Source organism: Equus quagga, chromosome 12 (assembly GCF_021613505.1).
Source record: "Equus quagga isolate Etosha38 chromosome 12, UCLA_HA_Equagga_1.0, whole genome shotgun sequence".
Classification (NCBI taxonomy): domain Eukaryota; kingdom Metazoa; phylum Chordata; class Mammalia; order Perissodactyla; family Equidae; genus Equus; species Equus quagga.
Genome location: NC_060278.1, coordinates 88,078,578 through 88,099,286, shown reverse-complemented (window position 1 = coordinate 88,099,286; position 20,709 = coordinate 88,078,578). Strand labels below are relative to the sequence as shown.

At 44.1% G+C, this 20,709-nt stretch overlaps 1 protein-coding gene across 2 annotated transcripts in view; it reads left to right on the top strand.

Annotated features, from left to right (window-relative positions):
- Positions 1–20,478, top strand: part of LOC124248832 (ubiquinol-cytochrome-c reductase complex assembly factor 1) — a 90,946-nt gene extending 70,468 nt beyond the window's left edge. For both annotated transcript variants that reach the window (XM_046679373.1, XM_046679375.1), the window contains exons 8-10: positions 7,868–7,945; positions 14,135–14,248; positions 17,187–20,478. In XM_046679373.1, coding sequence (XP_046535329.1) covers positions 7,868–7,945; positions 14,135–14,248; positions 17,187–17,321 — 327 coding nt within the window. In that variant the 3' untranslated portion in view covers positions 17,322–20,478. The remainder of the gene's footprint in view (positions 1–7,867; positions 7,946–14,134; positions 14,249–17,186) is intronic.
- The last annotated feature ends 231 nt before the right edge of the window (positions 20,479–20,709 follow it).

The window sequence follows — 20,709 nt, the reverse complement described above, 5'->3', positions numbered from 1 at the left end:
ATCATCTATGAGCTAATTATTAATTGGGCAAGTCACCTGACCTTTCTGAGCCTTTGTTTCCTCATCTCGACAGCAGAGAATAGCCTGTTTATCAGATTACTACAGTGTCAGTATTTTAGAAATTGTGTGGTTCTGAAGGGTAAGCAGTAAGGAACCAGCAGTGAAAGGCAAGCATTCTATGACCCATGGAGCACAATGAAATCGTCCACTTTACTGTTTGAGGCTGTAGACTTTGGTCGGACTTCTTCTGCCTAGCTCGAGTCACCAGTTTACATGTGTGGTTAACATATAACACCAGTTCATTAGGGTGGCCCATCTCTTTTGCTCCCGATTACTGCAGAGAGAGAGAGAGAAAGCAGGGTTGTTGATGTAAGGGCTAGGAGTCTGAAGATCAGAGAGGGCCTAGATTTTGGATCCACTGAGAAAATGTTGCTGTCCAGGCAACATGATATCCATCTTGGAATCACTGAGTGGGAAAGGACTCTGGCTGGGCTCAGTGAGCTCAGTGTTGCCTCTAGGTTCTCTAGAACCTAGATCCTCAGCACGCAGGACAAGTGACAGTGCCCAGGCTCCATTTACAAAGAACTCACTAACTTGTTAATTATCCATTTTCAGCTGGTTAGCTTGTATGTCTATGCATTTGTTTATGACTGATATTGATGGGGAACAAACATCTTGTAATTTTCCACTGTCCCCAGTCTGCCTAAATTTAATAGAAAATCATTAAAAAGGCAGAGTTGTGGCTGTAGCTTTTCTGGACTCATAAATGTAGTCATGAGGTCCAGGGTGCAATTGGGAGCCTGCAGGTGTCTCTGGAAACCTAAGGTGTGTCAGCATCTTCTTGCTAACAGTAATCAGATCTGATGGCTGCAGGTAGAATGCAGAGGACCCAGAGGAGTGATAACCACTGACATGTAGTGAACAAATTACTGAGAAAGGGGCTCAGACTCCTAGGCCTTAGTGTGTTATACTCTTGCTCCACTGGAGACGCCTGACGGGCTCAAGCTAAATACACATCTTGCTCATATTACATCTTGTCCAAGTAAGATTTTCCATTACTACAACATAGGAGACATTGAGGGCATGGTGATTGCTAAAACCCTACAAGACTGGTTGTCTGGACTTAGTGCTGCCAGGGTCAGAAAGTCATCAGCTTATGATGGCATATAACTGTTGGATTCTTCCTTTAGCTAGCATGCAGTGAAGTCTAATTATGTGCAGGTCATAGCCTCACCTTTTTTCCTCCACATCCACTTGATAATCAAATCCTATTGATCTTGATGTAGACATTTCTCTTGAAAGTGTTCCTCTTTATTCCTATTGCCACTCATATTAATTCAGTTCCTTATCAACTCTTATCTGGGCCATTGCAGTAGCCTCCTCTGGTATTCCTGCCTCTGGTCCTTCCCCCAACTTTATGGTCACTTTTGAAAAATAAATCTGTCTATGTAACTTCTCTGTACTTAGAACTCTTTGTCTTTCCTTCATGTGGCATTCAGGGCCATTAACAATCGAACACAGACTGCCCTTCCAACTACCTTTTTTTTTCCCCTGAGGAAGTTTTACCCTGAGCTAACATCTGTTGCCAATCTTCCTCTCTGTTTTTTTTTTTTTGTTTGTTTGAGGAAGATTAGCCCTGAGCTAACATCTGTGCCACTCTTCCTCTATTTTGTATGTGGGTTGCCACCACAGCATGGCTGATGAGTGGTGTAGGTCCATGCCCAGGATCTGAACCTGTGAACCCAGGCCACTGAAGCAGAGCACACCGAACCTCACCACTATGCCACAGGCCTGGCCCCTATCTTGAGCTCTTTGTTACAAATTTTCCTCTGAAAATGCTGTACTTGTTTACCTCCCTGTGGCTTTGCACATGCCATTCTGTCTAAAAACTATTAATCCCTGTTCACCCTTTAATACCCAATATAATAAACATTTCCTCATCATTGAAGCCTTTCAGCCTCCAAATTCACCATTGCCATTTTTTACATACAGTATGCTAAATGTTATAATCATTTGTGTGTGTCTTTCACATGAGATTACAGACTTCTTGAGGATGGGCACTGTGTTTCATTCATCTTTTACCTCCAGCACATACCACAATGCCTAGATTATGGTAGGCACTCAGTGTATGCTTATTGAACATGTACAAGGCAGTGTAGAATTCTGCTACCCAGGCAGCTTATGGTTTAGCAAGAAACAAATTGCTTCATCATGCTACTACTCAGAATGGGATAAGTATCATAAGAGAGGCTTTAATATATATATATATATAGTTAAATCACAGATTGAAACACTTGTGTGAGAAGAATCATTTGTAATTGGAATTACCTTTTCTTTTATTGTGGTCAAATACATATAACATAATTATAATTTTAACTGTTCATAAGGATACAATTCAAAGGCGTTAAATACATTCACTATGTTATGTAACCATCACCACTATTTACCCCCAAACTTTTTTGTTATCCCCAAGAAAAATTCTGTACTCATTAAATAACTCCCCAATTTCTACTCTCCCCAGCCCCTGGTAGCCTCTATTCTGCTTTCCGTCTCTATGAATTTGCCTATCCTAGGTACCTCATATAAATGCTTATTCTAGATACCTCATATAATATTTGTCCTTCTGTGTATGACTTATTTCACTAAGCATAACGTTTTCAAGGTTGCTTCAGTCAGCAGCTCTAGCCACCCTTTATCATTCATTATTCCAACAAATTCTTATCAGCCTCTGTTAGCAACTTTGCCTCAAGCTAGTAGCCTTAAAGCTTATTCTAACCTTCACGCTCATCAGTTCTTGTGTTGTCCACACCAACCTTCTTCCATTATCCTCTCCTACACCATATTTATACCCTTTTTTCCCTTCACTTTTCCCAGGAATGGAGTTTAGCTATACCATTCATGTCTGATATATTAGTAACTGTCCACTGATGACCCATCTGCTGGCCCATCTCTAGCTACTGTTGGAATTGAGAATCTCTGAGTCATGTTTACCCAAGACCACATTAGCACTTCTTAGCCCTGCATCTACAGATAACCTGAGGTGTAGGGCACATGACAGGACAGCCACATTATTTAGTTTTTTCCAAGTGAGCATTCGAGTTGGACTGTTCTGTATTCTAATCTTGACCCGCTGTTTCCTCACTGTTTAACTTTAACCTTCCCAAACCTCCGTTTCCTTTTCTCTAAAGTGGCGATCGTAACAGTACCCATCTCATAGAGTCATTGGAAAGGATTAAGTGAGTTCATCTGTATAAAACTCTTAGAATAGTTCTTGGCACATGGTAAACTGTGAATTATGGGACCTGTTTCTGGACTTGAATAACTTTACCTGTAACCTGGAGAGAGAGGAGGATTTGTAGAAGATATAATTCATAAGCTAAGTTTTAGAAGATAAGAAGTCAGCATCCCAGTGGATAGAGAAGGGAGAAGGATTCCTGGCAGCAATACATTGAAGAACTATAAGAGAGCGCGACACATTTGTGGAATAGTTTACTCTGACTGAAGGGTGAGATAGAAGTGGGGAGGCAGGAGGAGGTGAGGTGAGGCAGGAAAGATGACCAAGAACAGATCACGAAGAACCTTGTAGATCTCATGGAGGAGTTTAAACTTGATCTTCCGTCAGTCTCTCCACCACATACTGTGGTTCCTCTGTTAAGCAGTCACATAAATGTCTTTAAGAACAGCAATGGTGAAAAGGGGAAAGAGAGCAGCGAATTGGCCTCAAATGAACTGGCATCTCTTTAAAGCTAATATTCCTCCTTGAGAATACTACATTAATTAAACACGTGCCTTGCAAGATTCATTATTACTTTACTTGTGTTCCCTGTTGGTTATCTCATTCATTAATCTGCTGATTAGTAACCCTGAACTCTTGCCCCTCCCCTTTTTTTGCATTCCCTTTTTAATATACTATGCTGTTCCCCCTGGGATGTAAACTCCAGGACCCGTCCCTGGCTTGCTCATGTTTGTTTTCTTTGCCCCTTGTGCCTGCCTCTGCTATAACATTTGTAGTATGTGTTAAGTAATCCTTAAGGTAACATTTTTATTATGTCATAAAAAGTGCATGGCAAATATATTATAACTCATGGACTTTGTTTAAAAATGAACGGATAATTTATTGAGTGTGTTACATGAGCCTTGCTCCCCTCCCCATTTCAGCTGAGACTTGCTGCTCATTTAGCCTAGTCTCCTATTGAGTGCTCCCACCTTGTGACATGCTGAGAAAGCAGACCCATGGTTGGCTAGAAATGACATCATAGTTTATGTACTCAATAAAAATTTAATTAAGTCATTACAGGAATTGCAGTCATCATTTAACCCTCTGATTTCTTCTGTTTAGTTTATTATTAAACATTCAGTAATACCAGTCACCAAATCCTGATGGCTTATAAAATATCTGCATGAATTTTAATAGCTTAAATAAATGGGAAAATATGAGTAAATGATATAAAAGGAACCTTTTCCTTGTGGCGGTGCTGTATGTATGGGTTTTTATAAAAAGCAAAGCATTATGGAAAGGATAAGAGTTTAATAAGAGAATGCCCAACACTATCTGGGAAGAGTTTCTCATTGGTTTGTCCATTTGTGTATCCATTGGCAGGGCACCAGCAAACAAAAGCTTAGATGAGGGAATAAAATCCCAGCAGGGGCTCACCAGGGGGAACACAAGAGGAATATTGGCTGCTGGGCTGGCTAGAAGGGCCCAGCCGGGTGAGTCCAGTAGTTCAGGAAGCCACTCTCACCTGTTGCCTGCAGATCATGTGTCTGCACTGATCGAGCTTCCACCCTCTTCCAGGAAGGGCCCTTTTCATGATCTAATCTAGCCTTGGTGATGATATCTAAAAACCATTCCTAGCTGTGGCAGCCTACCATTTCTTAGCTAGAGTTAAGGGGGAGAGGCAGCTTATAGGTCACTGGAGTTAGAATATAGGACCAAGAGGTAGAGGCGCCTTGCTAATAAGGAATTCCACTCCTGCTCTCCATTATTCCTGGGCAGTAGCCAGCCAGAATGCAGGTGCATCCCAGGAGGAGAAAGTGTGTTTGTATGTAAATGGACCTTGCTGGAAAGCAAGAACTGAGGTTTTCAGATTAATGTGTTGGTGATATCTGGAAACGTCCTCCAGATGGTAAAGTAGAATAAGCACTCATCCAGAAATCAGGTTCTAATCCTGGCTCTGACACTAACTTGATGTGTGACCTTGGAGAAGTCCCTTCTCCTTTTTGGGTTTCGGTTCACCATTTCCTCAGAGGGATTGGGCTAGGTGCCCTTCCAGCTCTAAAGCTTACTGGTTTGATGCAACACATAAACTAGCTCTGCTGAGTAAGTTCGGTGAATGTTTACCTCTGAGAGATGCTCCTGCCTTTGTGTTTGACATCACTGATGTTGTCCATTTATGGCTGTGGTTCTTCTTGTACAATTAGGAGAAAAGCTAGTATGGGAGTGGGGAGAGCCCCTTAACAGGTATCAAGAGGTCTAGGTTGTAGTCCCAACCTCACATTACAGAAGGAATTAATTCAAGCTCTGGCTTGTTTCTTCACTCTTCTTTACGCCTTAGCCCATTCTGGAAGATGGTGCAGTAGAAGTTTGGCAGTCTATGTTTCTGAAATTTCAGAAACATGAAAAGTACTCAGCAACAAAAAAAGGAAACAAACAAATGAGTGTCATTGGATAGAACACACTATGTGTAGCACTTAGATCCTTTTAAGGATTCAGTCATTATCAGCATGCCAGGATTAAACCCTGCTCTGGGCCAGGGTTTGGACCAGGTGTTGGAGGTGCTGAGATTAGTCACACAGGGTTCCTTAAGACCTTTGAGTAGCTCACAGACTAGTGGGAGAGACAGGTACATAAGCAACTCTAAATCATGTTGTGCACCTAGGGGGAGAAGTGTGGTCAGAGAGCTCTGGGAAAACAAAGGATGGATGGCTAGTTTGGCCTGGGTTGAAGGTGGGATGGGAAAGGTCACGGATTGCACTACCAGCTGCATCCAATCTCACATTTTCCAGTCTTGAGCTTCACAGTTCTCTTCCTTTTTGAAAATTATCCATGACTATAAAGTATTGGAACTGGTTTTAGTTTTACATAAACAAACCAGAAGGTATTACTCATAATTCCTTGCATTTGCAGAGCACTTTGCAGCTTACCAAGGCTTTCAGCATGCATTGTTGAATTAATGAATGAATACATGCTAATTCATTTGCTTTTCAAACTAGCCCTGTGTGTAGGACATTTAAAAGACAAGTAAATAGACTTAGAGAGGGTACTTGACTTGCCCAAGATCACATCCTATTATATAGCAGAATTATGACTTGAACCCAGTTTTTCTGAGTAAATCCAGATCCTTTCACTACTCCTTTCTGCCCTTCCTCAGAGACCAATTATAAACCACAGGATTAAATCACTCAGTCTTTGATTCATGAGCCAAAGTAAAATTATCCTCCTGGAGGCAGGAACCTGATGGAACATAAGGCTCATGGACTTTAGATTCAGACTGACCTGGATGCTAATCTCAGCTTTATCACTAATTTGCTGTGGGACCTAGGGCAAGTCACTTTACCTGTCTTGAGTCTCAATTTTCTGTGTCTATAAAGTGACTATAGCATGTCTACCTCTCTGAGTTCTGGTGACAATAAGAGGAGATGATGTCCATAAAGCACCTGGCCCATAACAAGTGCTCAGTAAATGGAGGAGATGACGGTGGGCGTGTTCATGGTCAGGGTTGTTAAGCACAAATCTCATTTTCCATATAAAGTTCCAAGTGACTTTTGGTTATTTCTAAAACCTGTCAGTTTAAATATTCAGTGAGTCCTTACTACGTATTACACGTTACACCAGGCTTTCTGCTGGCATCCCAGAGAGGAATGAAACATGGTCCCTGCGCTCAAGCATATTCCTGGAGGTCAAAGCTTTTATCCTGTTCATGACATTCGGTGAACTGCACTCTAGGCTGTGAAGGCCCTCCTGGCGATTCTCTGAGAGGAATTCTACCAGGGTCTCAAAGTCTCACTGGAATTGCATTTCTAAAACTGTCTCTTAAAATTAACAGTCTTACTCCTTGAGCCCATCTTATTCTCCCCTCCTGTCCACAGCCTCAGAGGCCCTCCTTTCTCCTCAGCATCTCATTCACAGTCCTGCCACTCTCCCTCTTCCCACCTTTGACAACTTCGTTCTTTTGTCCTTTTACCACAAGCAGCTCCTCTTTGTGGCCCTTAAGACATTTCCTAACCTGGTCGCAACATACCTTGTCAATGTATTCACCCTCCCTGGCACTCCCCAAACATTCTTTCCCTGCCTCTCTACCTTTGCACACCTTTTCCCACTGTCTAGAATGTCCTCTCTCCTCCTTCTCATCTCTCGTGTCAGACTCCTCCTCCTCCAAGTTCCACTTAACTAAAGAACTCTTTTCCTCCCCCTGCAAGCAGAGATCATTTGTACTAAAATTCATTTATGGCTCACCACTTTTGGAGTAGAATTTGAGGCAACACGTTGCAGTGTAATTACTTTTTACCTGTCTGTTTTCTCATACTAGACTGTGTACTCCTCCAGTCAGGAAATCGTTTCTTACACTTGGTGTTCATGGGATCTAGCACAAAGCCTGGCACATAGTTGGGGCTCAGTTTATTAAAGTGAGTTACTGCTTTGTGTAATTTGGCATCAGAACCTAAAAGAAGCTGGTCAAACTGGGAGAATACTGACAGATCAGGGAAATGGGGATGGACTGGCAGTTGACCTGGTAGGGACCCTCTGTCTTTATTCTACTAAGAATTTTCTACTAAGATTCTGTTCTGCTAAGAGCTAAAAGCCAAAGATACATTTTAGTTTCTTCCTCTCTTTCATATTTTTGTTTTTGCCATTTTGTTTCTGTAGGTTAATTCCTATATCCTGAAGAAGAACATGATCCTTATGACAAATAATTTCTATGCAGCAATCTTGGGATATGATGAGGTAAGATCATTTGCTAAGCCTTAGGGCGAACAGTGGCCTTCCATAACGAAGGGTTTTGATGAGAGTCTCTGAGGAAAGCTTCAGGGGCCATCACTGCGTGCCATTATGGCTTAGTATTTATTTCCTCATCTTCATTGACTCAGTAACTAGAATGAATGCGCCCCAGTTTGCCTGTGCTTAGGAGAGTGCTGTGCAATATGGGCAAGTCATTCAACTTGTCAGCATTTATTGAGTCCTGTGGGGTGCTGGATGGAGGGACAAAGGCAAATCAGTCACTGTCTCAGCCCCAGGTGCCTCCAGAGAGAGGAAGGCATAACACACCATTAGCACCATCTGCCAGACAAATCGCACACTTTTTTGACTTTAATTATAAAAGCAATACATACTTACTTTTATTTATTTATTTATTTATTTATTGAGGAGGATTAGCCCTGAGCTAACATCTTTGCCCATCTTCCTCTATTTTATATGTGGGACTCCTGCCACAGCATGGCTTGATAACAAGTACCTAGGTCCGTGCCTGGGATCCAAACTGGCGAACCCTGGGCCACTGAAGCAGAGCGCATGAACTTAACCGCTGCACCACTGGGCCAGCCCTAATACATACATATTTTATTATTATTATTTTAAAAATTCATAAAACTGTTGAAGTAGAAAAGAGAAGGCCCCTTTCCTTTCCTGCCCAATTCTCTGCCCCAGAAGAAAATTTTGTTAATAGTCTATTGAGTGTCCTTCCAGATGTTATCTATGCATAACACGAGCACCTATGTATTTATTTTCTTTATGCAAATAGGAGTTACACTATACATACTATTTTGCAACTTGCTTTTTTAAGTGAACAAGGTATCTTGGGCATCCTTCCACATCAGAACATTTAGATCTATCTCATTTTTTTATTGTAAAATACACATAACATTTTAACCACTTAACCAATTTAACCATTTTTAAGTGTACATTTTAGTGGCATTAAGTACATTCACATTGTTGGGCAACAATCACCACCATCTATCTCCAGAACTTTTTCCATCTTCCCAAACTGAAACTCTGTACCTATTAAATACTATTCTCCCCTCCCCCTAGCCCCTGGTAACCACTATTCTGCTTTCTGTCTCTATGATTTTAACTACTCTAAGTACTTCATATAAGTGGAATCATACAGTTTTTGTCCTTTTGTGACAGGCTTATTTCACTTACCATGCTATCTTCAAGGTTCATCCATGTTGTAGTATCTGTCTCATCTTTTTCACCCCCAGATGTTATGGAAATTTCAAACACATAGAAAAGTTAAAAGAATGGTGTAATGAACATCTATGCACACCACCAGGATTCATCACACCTCATCTTTTAAACAAATCTTGTGCTTTTATGCTCATTTTGTGATTTAATGCAAGCATCACCCTTTCTGGGAAGCAGTCCCAGAACTTCCCCAGGCTCAGCTCATTACTCCCTCCCTGAACTCCACAGCACTTGCTGCATTAGTGTGAACTGTCACCCTGGCTGGGTGGGGATTTTCTTCCAGGTAATGGCAGTGTCTGCTGTGTTTGTATTTCTATTGCCTAGCATGGTGGTTGGCACATGGCAGGTGAAGAGTGAGGAAGGGAAGAAATGCATAAAAGGATGAAAGTAAGAAACTAGAGTTTAGGTTGGCGGAAATGTTCTCAGCCTGAAGATAGTAATTAAAGCCAGGAGATAAGCTTACAAAAAATTAAGTTAAATGACTTGCTTAGGGTCCTAGGACTAGTTAAAATTGAGGTTTCCTGATTCCCAGTCCACCAGACAATCTGTTGTAAGAAAGCAATTTAGATTGCATACCCCGTACATCATTAATTTAGCATGAGCTTTGTGAGAGTGGATGGGATTTGAGAAATCTGCTTAAATCTACACATCAATTATTAAATTAGATACATTCTGATTTCAGAAACCTTACAGTGTGTAAAAGAATGAGGCTTAGAATTGAAGAAATATAATTCTCCTTTATTAGCATTTGTTTGAGGTCTTTATTACAGGTGGCTCAGTTGATCCCTCTTACCACTGTTAATAAAGATGTTCTGAATTGTGTCTCTTCTCTGTCTCCCATCCCATTCCATCGTGGCAGAGCCATCTTAAACATGCCCAATCACAAGATCACCTGGGGTGCTTTTTAAATCTGATTCCTGAGCGCCTCTCTGAAGATTCCAGTTCAATAGGAGTGGGGCCTGGTAGTTCAACACGCAACCCAGGTGACTCTAAGAATGAGAAAGTTTGGGAAATATACTAATTACCTAGGAAAATTTTTAGAAATACCAGTGCTTGGCCATATCCCCCCAAAAGTTCTGATTTAACTGGTATAAGTGAGCATCTGTAGTGGTAAAAGTTCTCCAGGTAATTTTAATGTGTAATTCTAGAGCAGTTTTTCTTAAATTTTATTGTGTATGTAAATCACCTAGAGACCTAGGTAAAATCTGAATTCTGACTCAGCAAGTCTGGGGTGAGGCCTGAGATTCCATATTGCTAACAAGTTGTAGGTGATGTGGGTATAGCAGTTCTGCAGTCCACACTGGGAGTCACAAGGTTCGAGAGCTGTGCTATTTTGGTTTAAATAGCTATTTTGGTTTAAATTTATTAAATAAAATTGAAAATTCAGTTCCTCAGTTGGGCTAGTTGCGTTTCAGGTTCTCATTAACCATATGTGGCTAGTAGCTGCTGTTTTGGACAGTGCACCTGTAAAACATCATCGTCACAGAAAGTTCATTGGACAGTGCTGTTCTTCAGCACCCCTTTCCTAGAATCTTGCTTAGACTGTGTCCCCGCCCTGAACAGTTTTGGAACCATCCTGTTTTCTACTATATTAGGTCGAAAGTCCTCCATGGAACTTCAGGCCTTTTGTGAACTGTCCCCATTGTGACATGTCCTATCACCCTTATCTCCCATTGCCCTCCAATGTGTAGCCTTCTCTTTGAGTGAAGCCATTTGCTTCACTGCCAGACAGACATGCTGTGCCTGATTGAGGCTTTCCTGGACACTAGGTGTAGGGGGCAGTAGCTGAATCTGTCAGCTTTGGACCTGAGGGCCTGGTTAATGGCCTGGCACATTGTAGCTCCTTTTTTTCTAAGTGTTTAGTGAAATAATAATATTCTCTTTTGCTTAGAATGTCCTATAGCTTTCCAAATATTCTCCATTCTTTAAGGTCCCCTTCTCAGAGCTTTCCTTGACCTCTGGATCTGCGTTTTTTTACTCTGAATGTCAACATCCATCCATTCACCCATCCATTTAAAAGGTGTTTATTAAGGGCCTGCCATGTGCGATGCACTTGGAATATATTGGGGAATAAAACAAACATGGTCTGGTCCTTTCCCACGGGAGCTTACCTTCTAATTGGGAGATAGGCAGTAAACAAGTAAATAAATAAGTAATTAGAAATAGAGTGCAGTGATAGAGAATAACAGGGTGAATATACTTAGTGTGGACTGGGAATGTCTCTGAGGGGTTGTCATAGAAGCTAAGACTGAAGAATGAGGAGCCAGCTATGTACAGAGTATGCCTCAGAGTCTCCCTGGGCAGATTAGCATTTGTTCATTCTCCGGGATTCAATTCTGTGCTGCTGTTTGATGTGCACTAGCTTTGTCCCTTCAACCAGATTGCAAGCTGCCTGTGAGCTGAGACCATATTGCTGTGATTCTATCTTCTCAACATCATGCTAAGCACATAGTGGTGTCAAATCAGTTTTCACTGAGACAAACTGCCACCCTAAATCCCGACCAGAGCCCTCTAGGGTCAGGACAGTCCCTTTGGCTTCCTCTCAGTTACTCTAGACCTAAGTGTCTTAATTTCCTGAAGGATGCTTTTTTTGTATCGTGAAGGATTGCAAGTAGGCACCCTAGTAGATTGTGGGCAGATTGCTATGCAACCTAATGTTTGGCTTCCAGGCACCTCTTTTCCTGCTTCCTTAGTTTGAAATTTACTCTCTCTCAGACCAGTCTCCCATTTTTTTTCACTGACTTACTAGCAGTATGGTGGAAAGAAGGCTAAAGCTGGGTTCGTTGATTTATTTGAACATTTTTATTGCACTCTCAGTCTATGCCAGGTACTGCATCCTAACTAGAGCTAGTCAGGCACCATCCCTTGACCTCACCAGTACATTCTGGTCCTGGTTCTACCACCAGTTAGCTAGATAACCTCTAAGCCTCAGTGTACTTATCTTTCAAATGGGGATAATAATATCTGTTCTTCTTGGCATACATAGTCATTAGGAACCAGGTATATGAAGGTACTCTGACAGTCTGGAACAGCCAGGTTATTATCACCGTTAATCTGAGTCTTGAATCATCCTTTTTTTCCCCAGCTGCTGAGGAACTCCTGTTTATAGGATTTGCCCCTTCTCAGCCCTATCTTACCCACCGCCAAGGCTGCCTATTTGCAGCAGGCCATGGCTCCCAGACTTTTGCTGTCCTGTGCTCTGTGCTCATTCTCCAAGTCCTCATAACGCCCACTCGCACTCCTCTCCCCTCTCTTATAGCACATGTGAGTCGCTGCCAGCAGCACCCTGGCATGCTCCTGGGGCACTTCAGACACAGGCAGGCTGTTGTGTTAGCAAATAGCTTGAAGAATGGTGATGTGCCTGAGCTTGTCCTTGGCTCCTGTCCCCATCTGCCAGAAGAAGCTGGTTTTCCTGACTCAGCCATTGTGCCAGGACAGTCACTTAAGCTGTAGAATTAGGGGGGTATTTAGCAGGGGCATTTGGAACAGGTGGACTGTATTTCCACCAAACTGTCAACACCCCATACTGGACATGGCCCTTCCTGGCAGCAGACCCGAAGCCAGACCTCATGTACCATGATACCCCAACCCGCAACATAATGTCGAATAAATGATCCTGGGTCTTTGTGTAATGATTCACCACTTACAGACTCTTTTACGGCCATTATCTCTTAATTGTCACAACAACTCTCAGGGATAGGTATTATGCTTGTGTAGCTCATAAGAAACTGAGGCTCAGGAGGTCTAATGGCTTTCCAAAGGCTACATAGCCATCAAGTGACAGAGCTACCATTTGAACTCAGGTGGTCTGATCCCCAGGTCCCACTGTTGTTTCAACTATATTCATGGCTGCCTGCCAAAGCAAGCTCCTAATCTTTGTATCTGACATATTAAACTTAACAAAACACCTTTACGTTACCTTGCTTTTAATTCAAGGATGCTATGAGAAGGGCAAGTATTTTCATCTCTATTTAATAGGTGAGAAGGTTGAGACTCAGGTTTAGTGAATTGCCCACCATCACAGAGCTTGACAGTGGCAGAGCTAGGACTTGATCTGACCTTCTGACTCCTAGTCAGCACATTACCTTGGCACCTTGGTACCTGGACAGAACAACTTCTCAGGGCCTTTGCCTTCAGTCACCCTTGCCCCAGGAAACAAGACCCTCCTCCCTCCATCCCTTAGAGGTCTAAGTTAGAAAATGGCCCTAGTTCGTGGCCTAAGCGCTGATTAGCGTCTGTGATGTTTGGCCTTTCCAGTAGAGCTCTCCTGTGTGCCAGGAGAGACAGTGTTAGACACATACACACACATACACACAGACTCTCAGCATTCCCTGTGGCCCATGGTAATCCTGCCGAACAGACTGTTCCTCTACTAAAGGAGAGGCTGGGCCATCCAGAGCTAGCCCAGAGTTGGGTGACAGTGAGGTCAAGGTGCCCAGCTCCCTTCCCCAAAGAGCCAGCTGCCCTGCATATGTGTACTCTTGACTAGCAGAGCGGTGCAGTTCACTCCCACCTCTATTCCTGGGAAAAAGTATACACTTACCATACTCCAAGCTCATTCTTTATGGACAGCAGTGGAACCACTGCTGCTACTGTTTCTCTTCTTAAGCCTCTTAAGCATTGCCTGGGCTGGGTGCACTGCAGTAGAGTACAGGGAGTGGTGGTGTGGGAGGTTCATCCAGACCTGAGCTCCATCTCTGCATTAACCTTAGCCAGTCAGTTGACTTTTCTGAGTCCCGTATCCTTCTATATAAAATGAAGGGCTTGGGCTAGATGCTTTCTGATTACCCCTTCCAGCTCTACTGTATGGCTGCCCCATTTCTCTCTCATAGTATCTGTAAGGTCCTTCTGAGCTGATTCTGTGGTTGCTAGCATGTTCACGATATCCTCAGCTTTTGTATCATGGCTCTGAGATACTCTCTGGAAGACCAATTGTTATACTTTCTGTTCCAGGGGCTCCTTTCAGATGATCATGGGCTGGCTGCTGCCCTCTGGAGAACCTTCTTCAACCAGAAATGTGAAGACCCTCGACACCTTGAATTGTTGGTGGAGTATGTGAGGAAACAGGTGAGCAGCCCTTCCCCTCCTCTCCGGAGTCTAATGGAAAGCAGGTCCTTCCTGAGGTCTGTGGGTGCTGGACTTTCACAGGATCATGAGAGGCTGAGTTCCCAGAAGCCAGTCTGAGGGAATTCTGACCCAATCATGTCACACCAGGCACCAGTGAAGGGCATCTTCTATGTATCCAGCCATGAGCTTGGCCAGGGGTTGGAGAATAGGAATGGAAGAACAAGCAAAGGCACGAGTAGTCTCCTGCTCTCAAAAACTTGTAGTCATTTATTCACTACACATTTGATTTGTGCTAGATCCAGGGCACACACAATCCTGTAAGACATGGGCATGGGGAACAGTGCAGCTACCCACTGCAACCCCCCTTCTGTACCCGCTTTGAGCCCCAGGATTCATGTTTCCTCATCCTGATTTCTATCAGGACTTGGCTCCAGGCAGCATTCCAGACATCTCTCAAGCCTCTTCCTGCTGAGTGCTATCCACAGTCAAACAGGGTCCCCCTGGTTTGTTCCTTACCCTCTGGCTCCTCAGGGCTCTGATACCAAAGCTTCTAGGAGAAAGCTCCAGAGTGAAGACTGCTTAGCTACATAGTTTTCCTTGAGCCAATGGAGAATTCACTCCTTGATCTCTCTGCCCACCAATCTTGTATTGATGGGAAACTCATACTTTATAGATGAGTGAGTTGAATGGCAGGGAAGAAGAACATAGAGGCTTTTCCAGGGTCTCACAATGAGTCAGCCTGCACAGCTGGCCTAGAACCCCAAGCTGGGTGATTCATGTAGCCACTAGAAGCCTCAGCTGCTCCAGACAACTCATCAGCTCAGGCTGTCCCATGAGTCACACCTTTGCTTCATGGGCCTGGACCCTGGAGCCGAAGGGGCCTCACCCCACAGTTATTCTTTTATTCACCTGTGTCCATGGCCTTCAAGCCTCCAAAAGCTAGGAGAGGGAAGGCCAAGCCCCAACTCTTGAGGAGAAGATAGGGCCAACAGGACCCAGGGCCCAGAGCTGGCCCAGTATGTAAAAGCCACATACTGAGGCTCTTCAGACCCAGTGGGTAGAGAACCCCAGAAGCCAGGATTTCTGTTTGACCGTTCTTCAAATCTGCTAGAGCCAGGGAGAAGGCACTGTGGCCAGAGGGCTCCACCCACAGAGAATTCTGAGACTCACACTGTTGACTGGACTCGCCCTCAGACAGGAGTAGCAATTGGCAAAGCAAATGCTATGTTTTCTGAGAGACCAGCTTAACTTTTCCATCTGCCATGGTGGGGTTGTGCCAGGGGCTCCGGGGGCCCTAAAGGAAGGGGCCAGCCACCCTAGTGCCCCTATAAGAAGTCTCGTATGGCCCCAGTGAGAGGCAGGCAATAGGAAAACAGTGACGGGGCTCTTAAGGAAGCAGGGAGCTTTATGGGGACCCAGTTCAGTCAGCAAACCTTTTGAACACCTACTGTGTCAGGTACTCTGTGGAGAAAGCAGAGATTAATAAGACCCAGTCCTGCCCCCAAAAAGTCAGCTTATGGTTTGGCGAGGAAACCAGTCAGATACAAGGCTAACCCTGGAAGAAGTCAGTTTGTGATATAATAGAGGTAGGAACAAAGTGCTGTGGAAAGTCAAAGAAAGGAGAGACTAAATCTAAGGGGGTAGACCAGGGAAGACCAGGAAGCTGGGCCTTGAGCGGACTCTAGTCCTGTGCCATGATACTAATTGGGGTGGTAGGTGGCCCAAGACCCAGTCAGAGGTTATTTTGTGATTTTCAACTCAAGAGATGGGCAAAGTGATGGCATTAGGGACAGAAATGGAGTAGTTGGAAAGAGGGCTGGATTTTAGGGAAGATATTGGTTGATCTTGCACTGGAAGATAGCAGGACATGTGGAAATCTAGACCTGAGGTATATGTGAGAGACTAGGACTAGGATTGAGTTTGAGGGTCAGCAGCCTGAAGATGAACAAACAGGAGGGAAGGAATTCTTGAAAGAGGGAGACAATCCAAGGCCTAAGATGAGGGCTCTGGACTCCTGCCCCCTTCTTTTCCCCCCAAATGCCTTCTCACTCCAAAATAGAGCCTCATCTTTCTGAATCCAATGCTGATTCCTGCTCTGATCCAGCTCTCACCCTATATTTTGCCTGTCCACTTGAAAGCATTTCTCATTCTGTTGCTCTCCTTACTAGCAGCAGCCTGGGGAATCCTCCCAGAGACCATCTTTACCTCCTGAGACTCAGCCATTCATTAGCTCACCTGCCTCTTGCAGAATTGCTCGACCACACCTCCCCTGCAGCTGCTTGTTTTCTGTCACAGGTGTACCCTCTTCATAGCGCTGTTCAAGGGCATAAACTGCCCCAGCCATCCTAGAGTGGTGAAGCTGGGGCCCACTAACTGTGGGGTCAGGGCTCACTAAAGGACAGTAGAGGCATACATATTAAAAAAAAAAAAGTTCAATGACTAGCAGTGTGCATATATCATTTAATCTTTTCATGAGTCCTGTGGAGTACAGGTTACTGTCCTCTCTGTCAGACAAGGGAACTTAAATCTCAGAGAAGGGAATTGGTTCACCTTGGGTAACACTGCTATCCTGAATAGATAAACAGGTGCGTGTGCATGCAGACACACACTTCAATGACATGTTTCCTTACCCCTTCTACATCCTCCTTAGCAAGTTCTTTCAGTCCAGAAAGTCAGGGCTTATGTGTCTGTCCGTTCAGAGGTGTGATGGGGAATTCCCTAAAGCCTTCCCAATGAGCTTTCCCAGTGATTTGTTTCTCTGAACCTTCTTAAATGAAATAATCTGAGAGATCAGAGACCCCCTTGGCCTGGGAGCTGGGATGGTCAGAAGTCCTCCTTGCCCCCTCCCCTTCCTCTCCTTTGGGACGCTGGTTCCTTATGCCATCTCACGTCAGTCCTGCCCTTGTCCCTTTCCTCTGTTCCCTGCTCTGTCTTGCAGATGCAGTACCTGGACTCCATGAATGGTGAGGATCTGCTTCTGACAGGGGAGGTGAGCTGGCGCCCTCTAGTGGAGAAGAATCCTCAGAGCATCCTGAAGCCCCATGCCCCAATTTATAATGACGAAGGTCTTTGATGGGCTGGTCCCTCCAAACAGCTGCTCATCTGGACTTGAGGAACTGCCAGGAGAGAGGTGCCTGTTTGGCCCAGGACTGTGCAGAAAGTGGCCTGAACTGACCTTTGAACAGCATCTGTCAAATATATGGCCCCATTTGTGTTGATTTTCCTCTTAGTACCCAGGAGTTTGATCTGGTGGGGTACAGTGCTGGGAAAACCCTTGACTCTTATAGGGTGTCCTCTCCCTCAAGAGAAGCCCTGAGAAAGAGCTCCCCAGCACCCATTCCCCAAGTCCCCTCCATCAACCATGTGATTGACAGCTTTTCCCAAAGGCCGCAGAAAGGATGGGAATAGGTTAGAAAGGGGCACCCCCACCAAGGGTCCACTGTGGCCTAGGAGTAATGCTGCTGACCCCAGCAAGATGAGTAACCATGCTCTGTCCTCTGGCTCTGAGCTGTGGGCTTGAGTTGGCCATTAAAAGAAACAGAGGGTTTATCTCTGCCATGGCTCTTCTTTATTCCAGGGTCTTTTAGAAACTTAGGTAGTGGATGCCATAAGCTGAGGAGCACCGCTTGGCTCAGCTAGTGATGGGGGGTCAGGAGGGTGTCAGGAGGGTCGCTACTGCTGCTTTTGCCTCCAATTCATGGACATGTCACTGATCTGACACAGACACAGCCTGCTAGGCTCTGTCGTCTGGGGCCCGGGAGGCTCCTGGTGTCATTTGGAAAGAGGTCTCAAGAACAAAGGTCCCTTTGTCACCCCGTATTGAACCAAGTGAGGAATATGCCCTTTTTCCTCTCTTGGCTCCTCCTTATATGAGATACTGGGCAGAAGAAGAGAACATTCTTCCTGGTTTAGTTGTACCATCCCAGGACCCAGTCCCATGCCCAGCTTTCTGTCCCCTTCCCAACTTCTGGAGCATGTGCTGCAGAGCCACCTTGGTCTGAGCACTTGAGGACCAGTCTCTTCCTCTCTATGAGTATGGGTCATCGCTTGGGGAATTTTCTTTTAAATTGGAGAAAGGAGGTGGGGAACCAAAATGCCCCTCCCTCCCCCCATCAAACTTCCTTCATTTAACTTGCTATAAAATGAGTCATATAAAGAAACTCTATATGGGTGAGGTATAGCCCACTTCTGTGAAAACATTACAAATCAAACCGCCTTCTCTGAGTTTACTTAAGATGCTTTTGTTGCGAGCGGAGCTCTAGAGTGAAGCCTCCTCTGTGTGTGTGAGATAATAACACCTTGTAACTCATTACAGCTGGGCACTATTTACATAAACCAGAGCTGAGCCAGGGAGGAATTTGCTGATTAATTTATTTTTAATGGAGTGAAGTATACCATGCACCAAAATAAACTTTACTGTGTGTACCTAACTGCCCCTGGAATGGATGGAAAAATTAATGGAACAGATTTTGGCTCCCAACTCTACACATTAATTCATATATAAAAGTTATTTGAGCCTTAACCCATTTGCTGCCCAGGGCAGCTCCCCAGCCACAGATCCCAGCCCACAGCACCAGTTCAGCTACTGGGCTTGCTTTAGAATCATGAAGTCTCAAGATTTGGAAGGAACTTTAAAGGTCATTTAGTCCAGCCCTGGTCCAGAACTTGACTCCGTTTCTCAACATTCCAGTTGGCCTATGTGCATACAGGCCCTATATGAACATCTCCAGCAGCAGATAGTCTCTTCCTGCAGAGCCAAGTCCTGTCTCCATGAGATGAGTAATTGTAAAACACTGAAACTTAGAATACGGAGGAGCCACGTTTCAAAAAGCCAAATCGGATGTATCATGTCTGTGATGTCCCAAAGCCCTCACTTCCTGGCCGTCTGTGTCTTTCACTGCCCAACCCCCCTTCCCTTCTAGATCAAATCCAGACTTCTCAGAGGCTGCAAGGCTCTCTTAATTTGACTCCTGCTTGTTTCTGTGAGTCTCTAACCCATTTCTTCTCTGAGCAAACTGAACCACTGGGGTTACCTGAAGAGACTACCCTGTGTGTTTCCTCTACCTATTATCCTCTCCATTCTTCTTCTGACTAAAGAAATCCTGTGTGTCCTCAAATACTTCCGCCCTAGGTGGTATCCTCTGTGAAACTGTTTTACATCCCTACCTCCATCCTGCACTGGGAGCTCCTTCAGAGTGGGCACTGTGTTTGGGTCGTCACCTTTGTTTTTCCACTGCCCAGCAGAATCCCTGGCTCATGGTAGGCATCAGTGTAAGCTTTGATAAATGAAAGAAGGAATGAATGACTAAGTCATCAATCACTATCACTACAAGCCCAACAAAAAAGTCCCTGTCTGGACCTGTCTCTCAGCTTTGCCTACAGTTCAGCTTATTTTAACAATTCAGTATGAAGTACCTCCTTTGGCCTTCCTTAGGAATGAAAGCCAAATGTGCTTTCTATGGCTGAATGCTTTTGTATTGTAAATTGTTGTTATACAAAACAAAGGAAGGATGTGGTTTCTTGCCCTCAGGGAGACTGCTCTCTAGGGATAATTTTGTCATTTATCTGTACTTGGTATACTTCCAGAAGAGATCGCGGCAAATTAAGAGACACAGTTACAATAAAACTGCAAAATGATTAAAACAACGTTTAAAAGATAAGTTGTAACTATTGGGAGGGAAGAGAGGGAAAATAATCATGTTAGAAAACCTAGGCTGCTAATAACCAACTTTCATGTGACTTTTTGGGTCATTTATAAAGTATTTTAGGTGCATTCTCTCACAGCAGTCCTGTAAAATAAGTATTATCCTCATCCTTCTTATTATCCCCTTTACACAGGTGAGGGGACTCAGAGAGGCCTGGAGAGTTTTCCAGGGTAAGAAGAGGCCAAGAGTGCCTCAGCCACATCTTCGCTCCCCGGGTGCTTGTTCTCCCCCATCCCACACTGCCTCCCGCAGGCCAGCGAGGGAATCTGCAACAGTATAAAACGTCCCTCGGAGCTTCCTGGCAGCCAAAGGCAGAAACCAAAAGGTTAGGTAGTTTCCTTCCCATTGGCACGGAAAAGGAAGTAGACTTATTCATTAGGAGAAACAAATGTTTTCCTTACTCTTCAGAGAAGAATGTATTATGGGGTTATTTTTAATGAGAAACACTGAACAATGTAGTAAACAGTACCCGTAAGATTTGTTTCACCTAAAAATTTAAAAATAATAAATAATTGCTATTTCTTACATCAGGCTGAGACTAAAGCCCAGGCCACAATTCAGCCAATATTTTTTGCATTTCTGTTCTGTGCCAGACACTGGTATTTTCACTTATCTCATTTAATCTTCAGTGACAATTCTGTGAGGCAAGTGTTATTAAGCTTATGTTATAGCTGAGGGAAACTGAAGTTCCCTGGTTCACTGCTTTTAGTTCTAGAAAAGGAGTGTTAGGTGGGAAAGGGTCAGTTGTGCTACAAT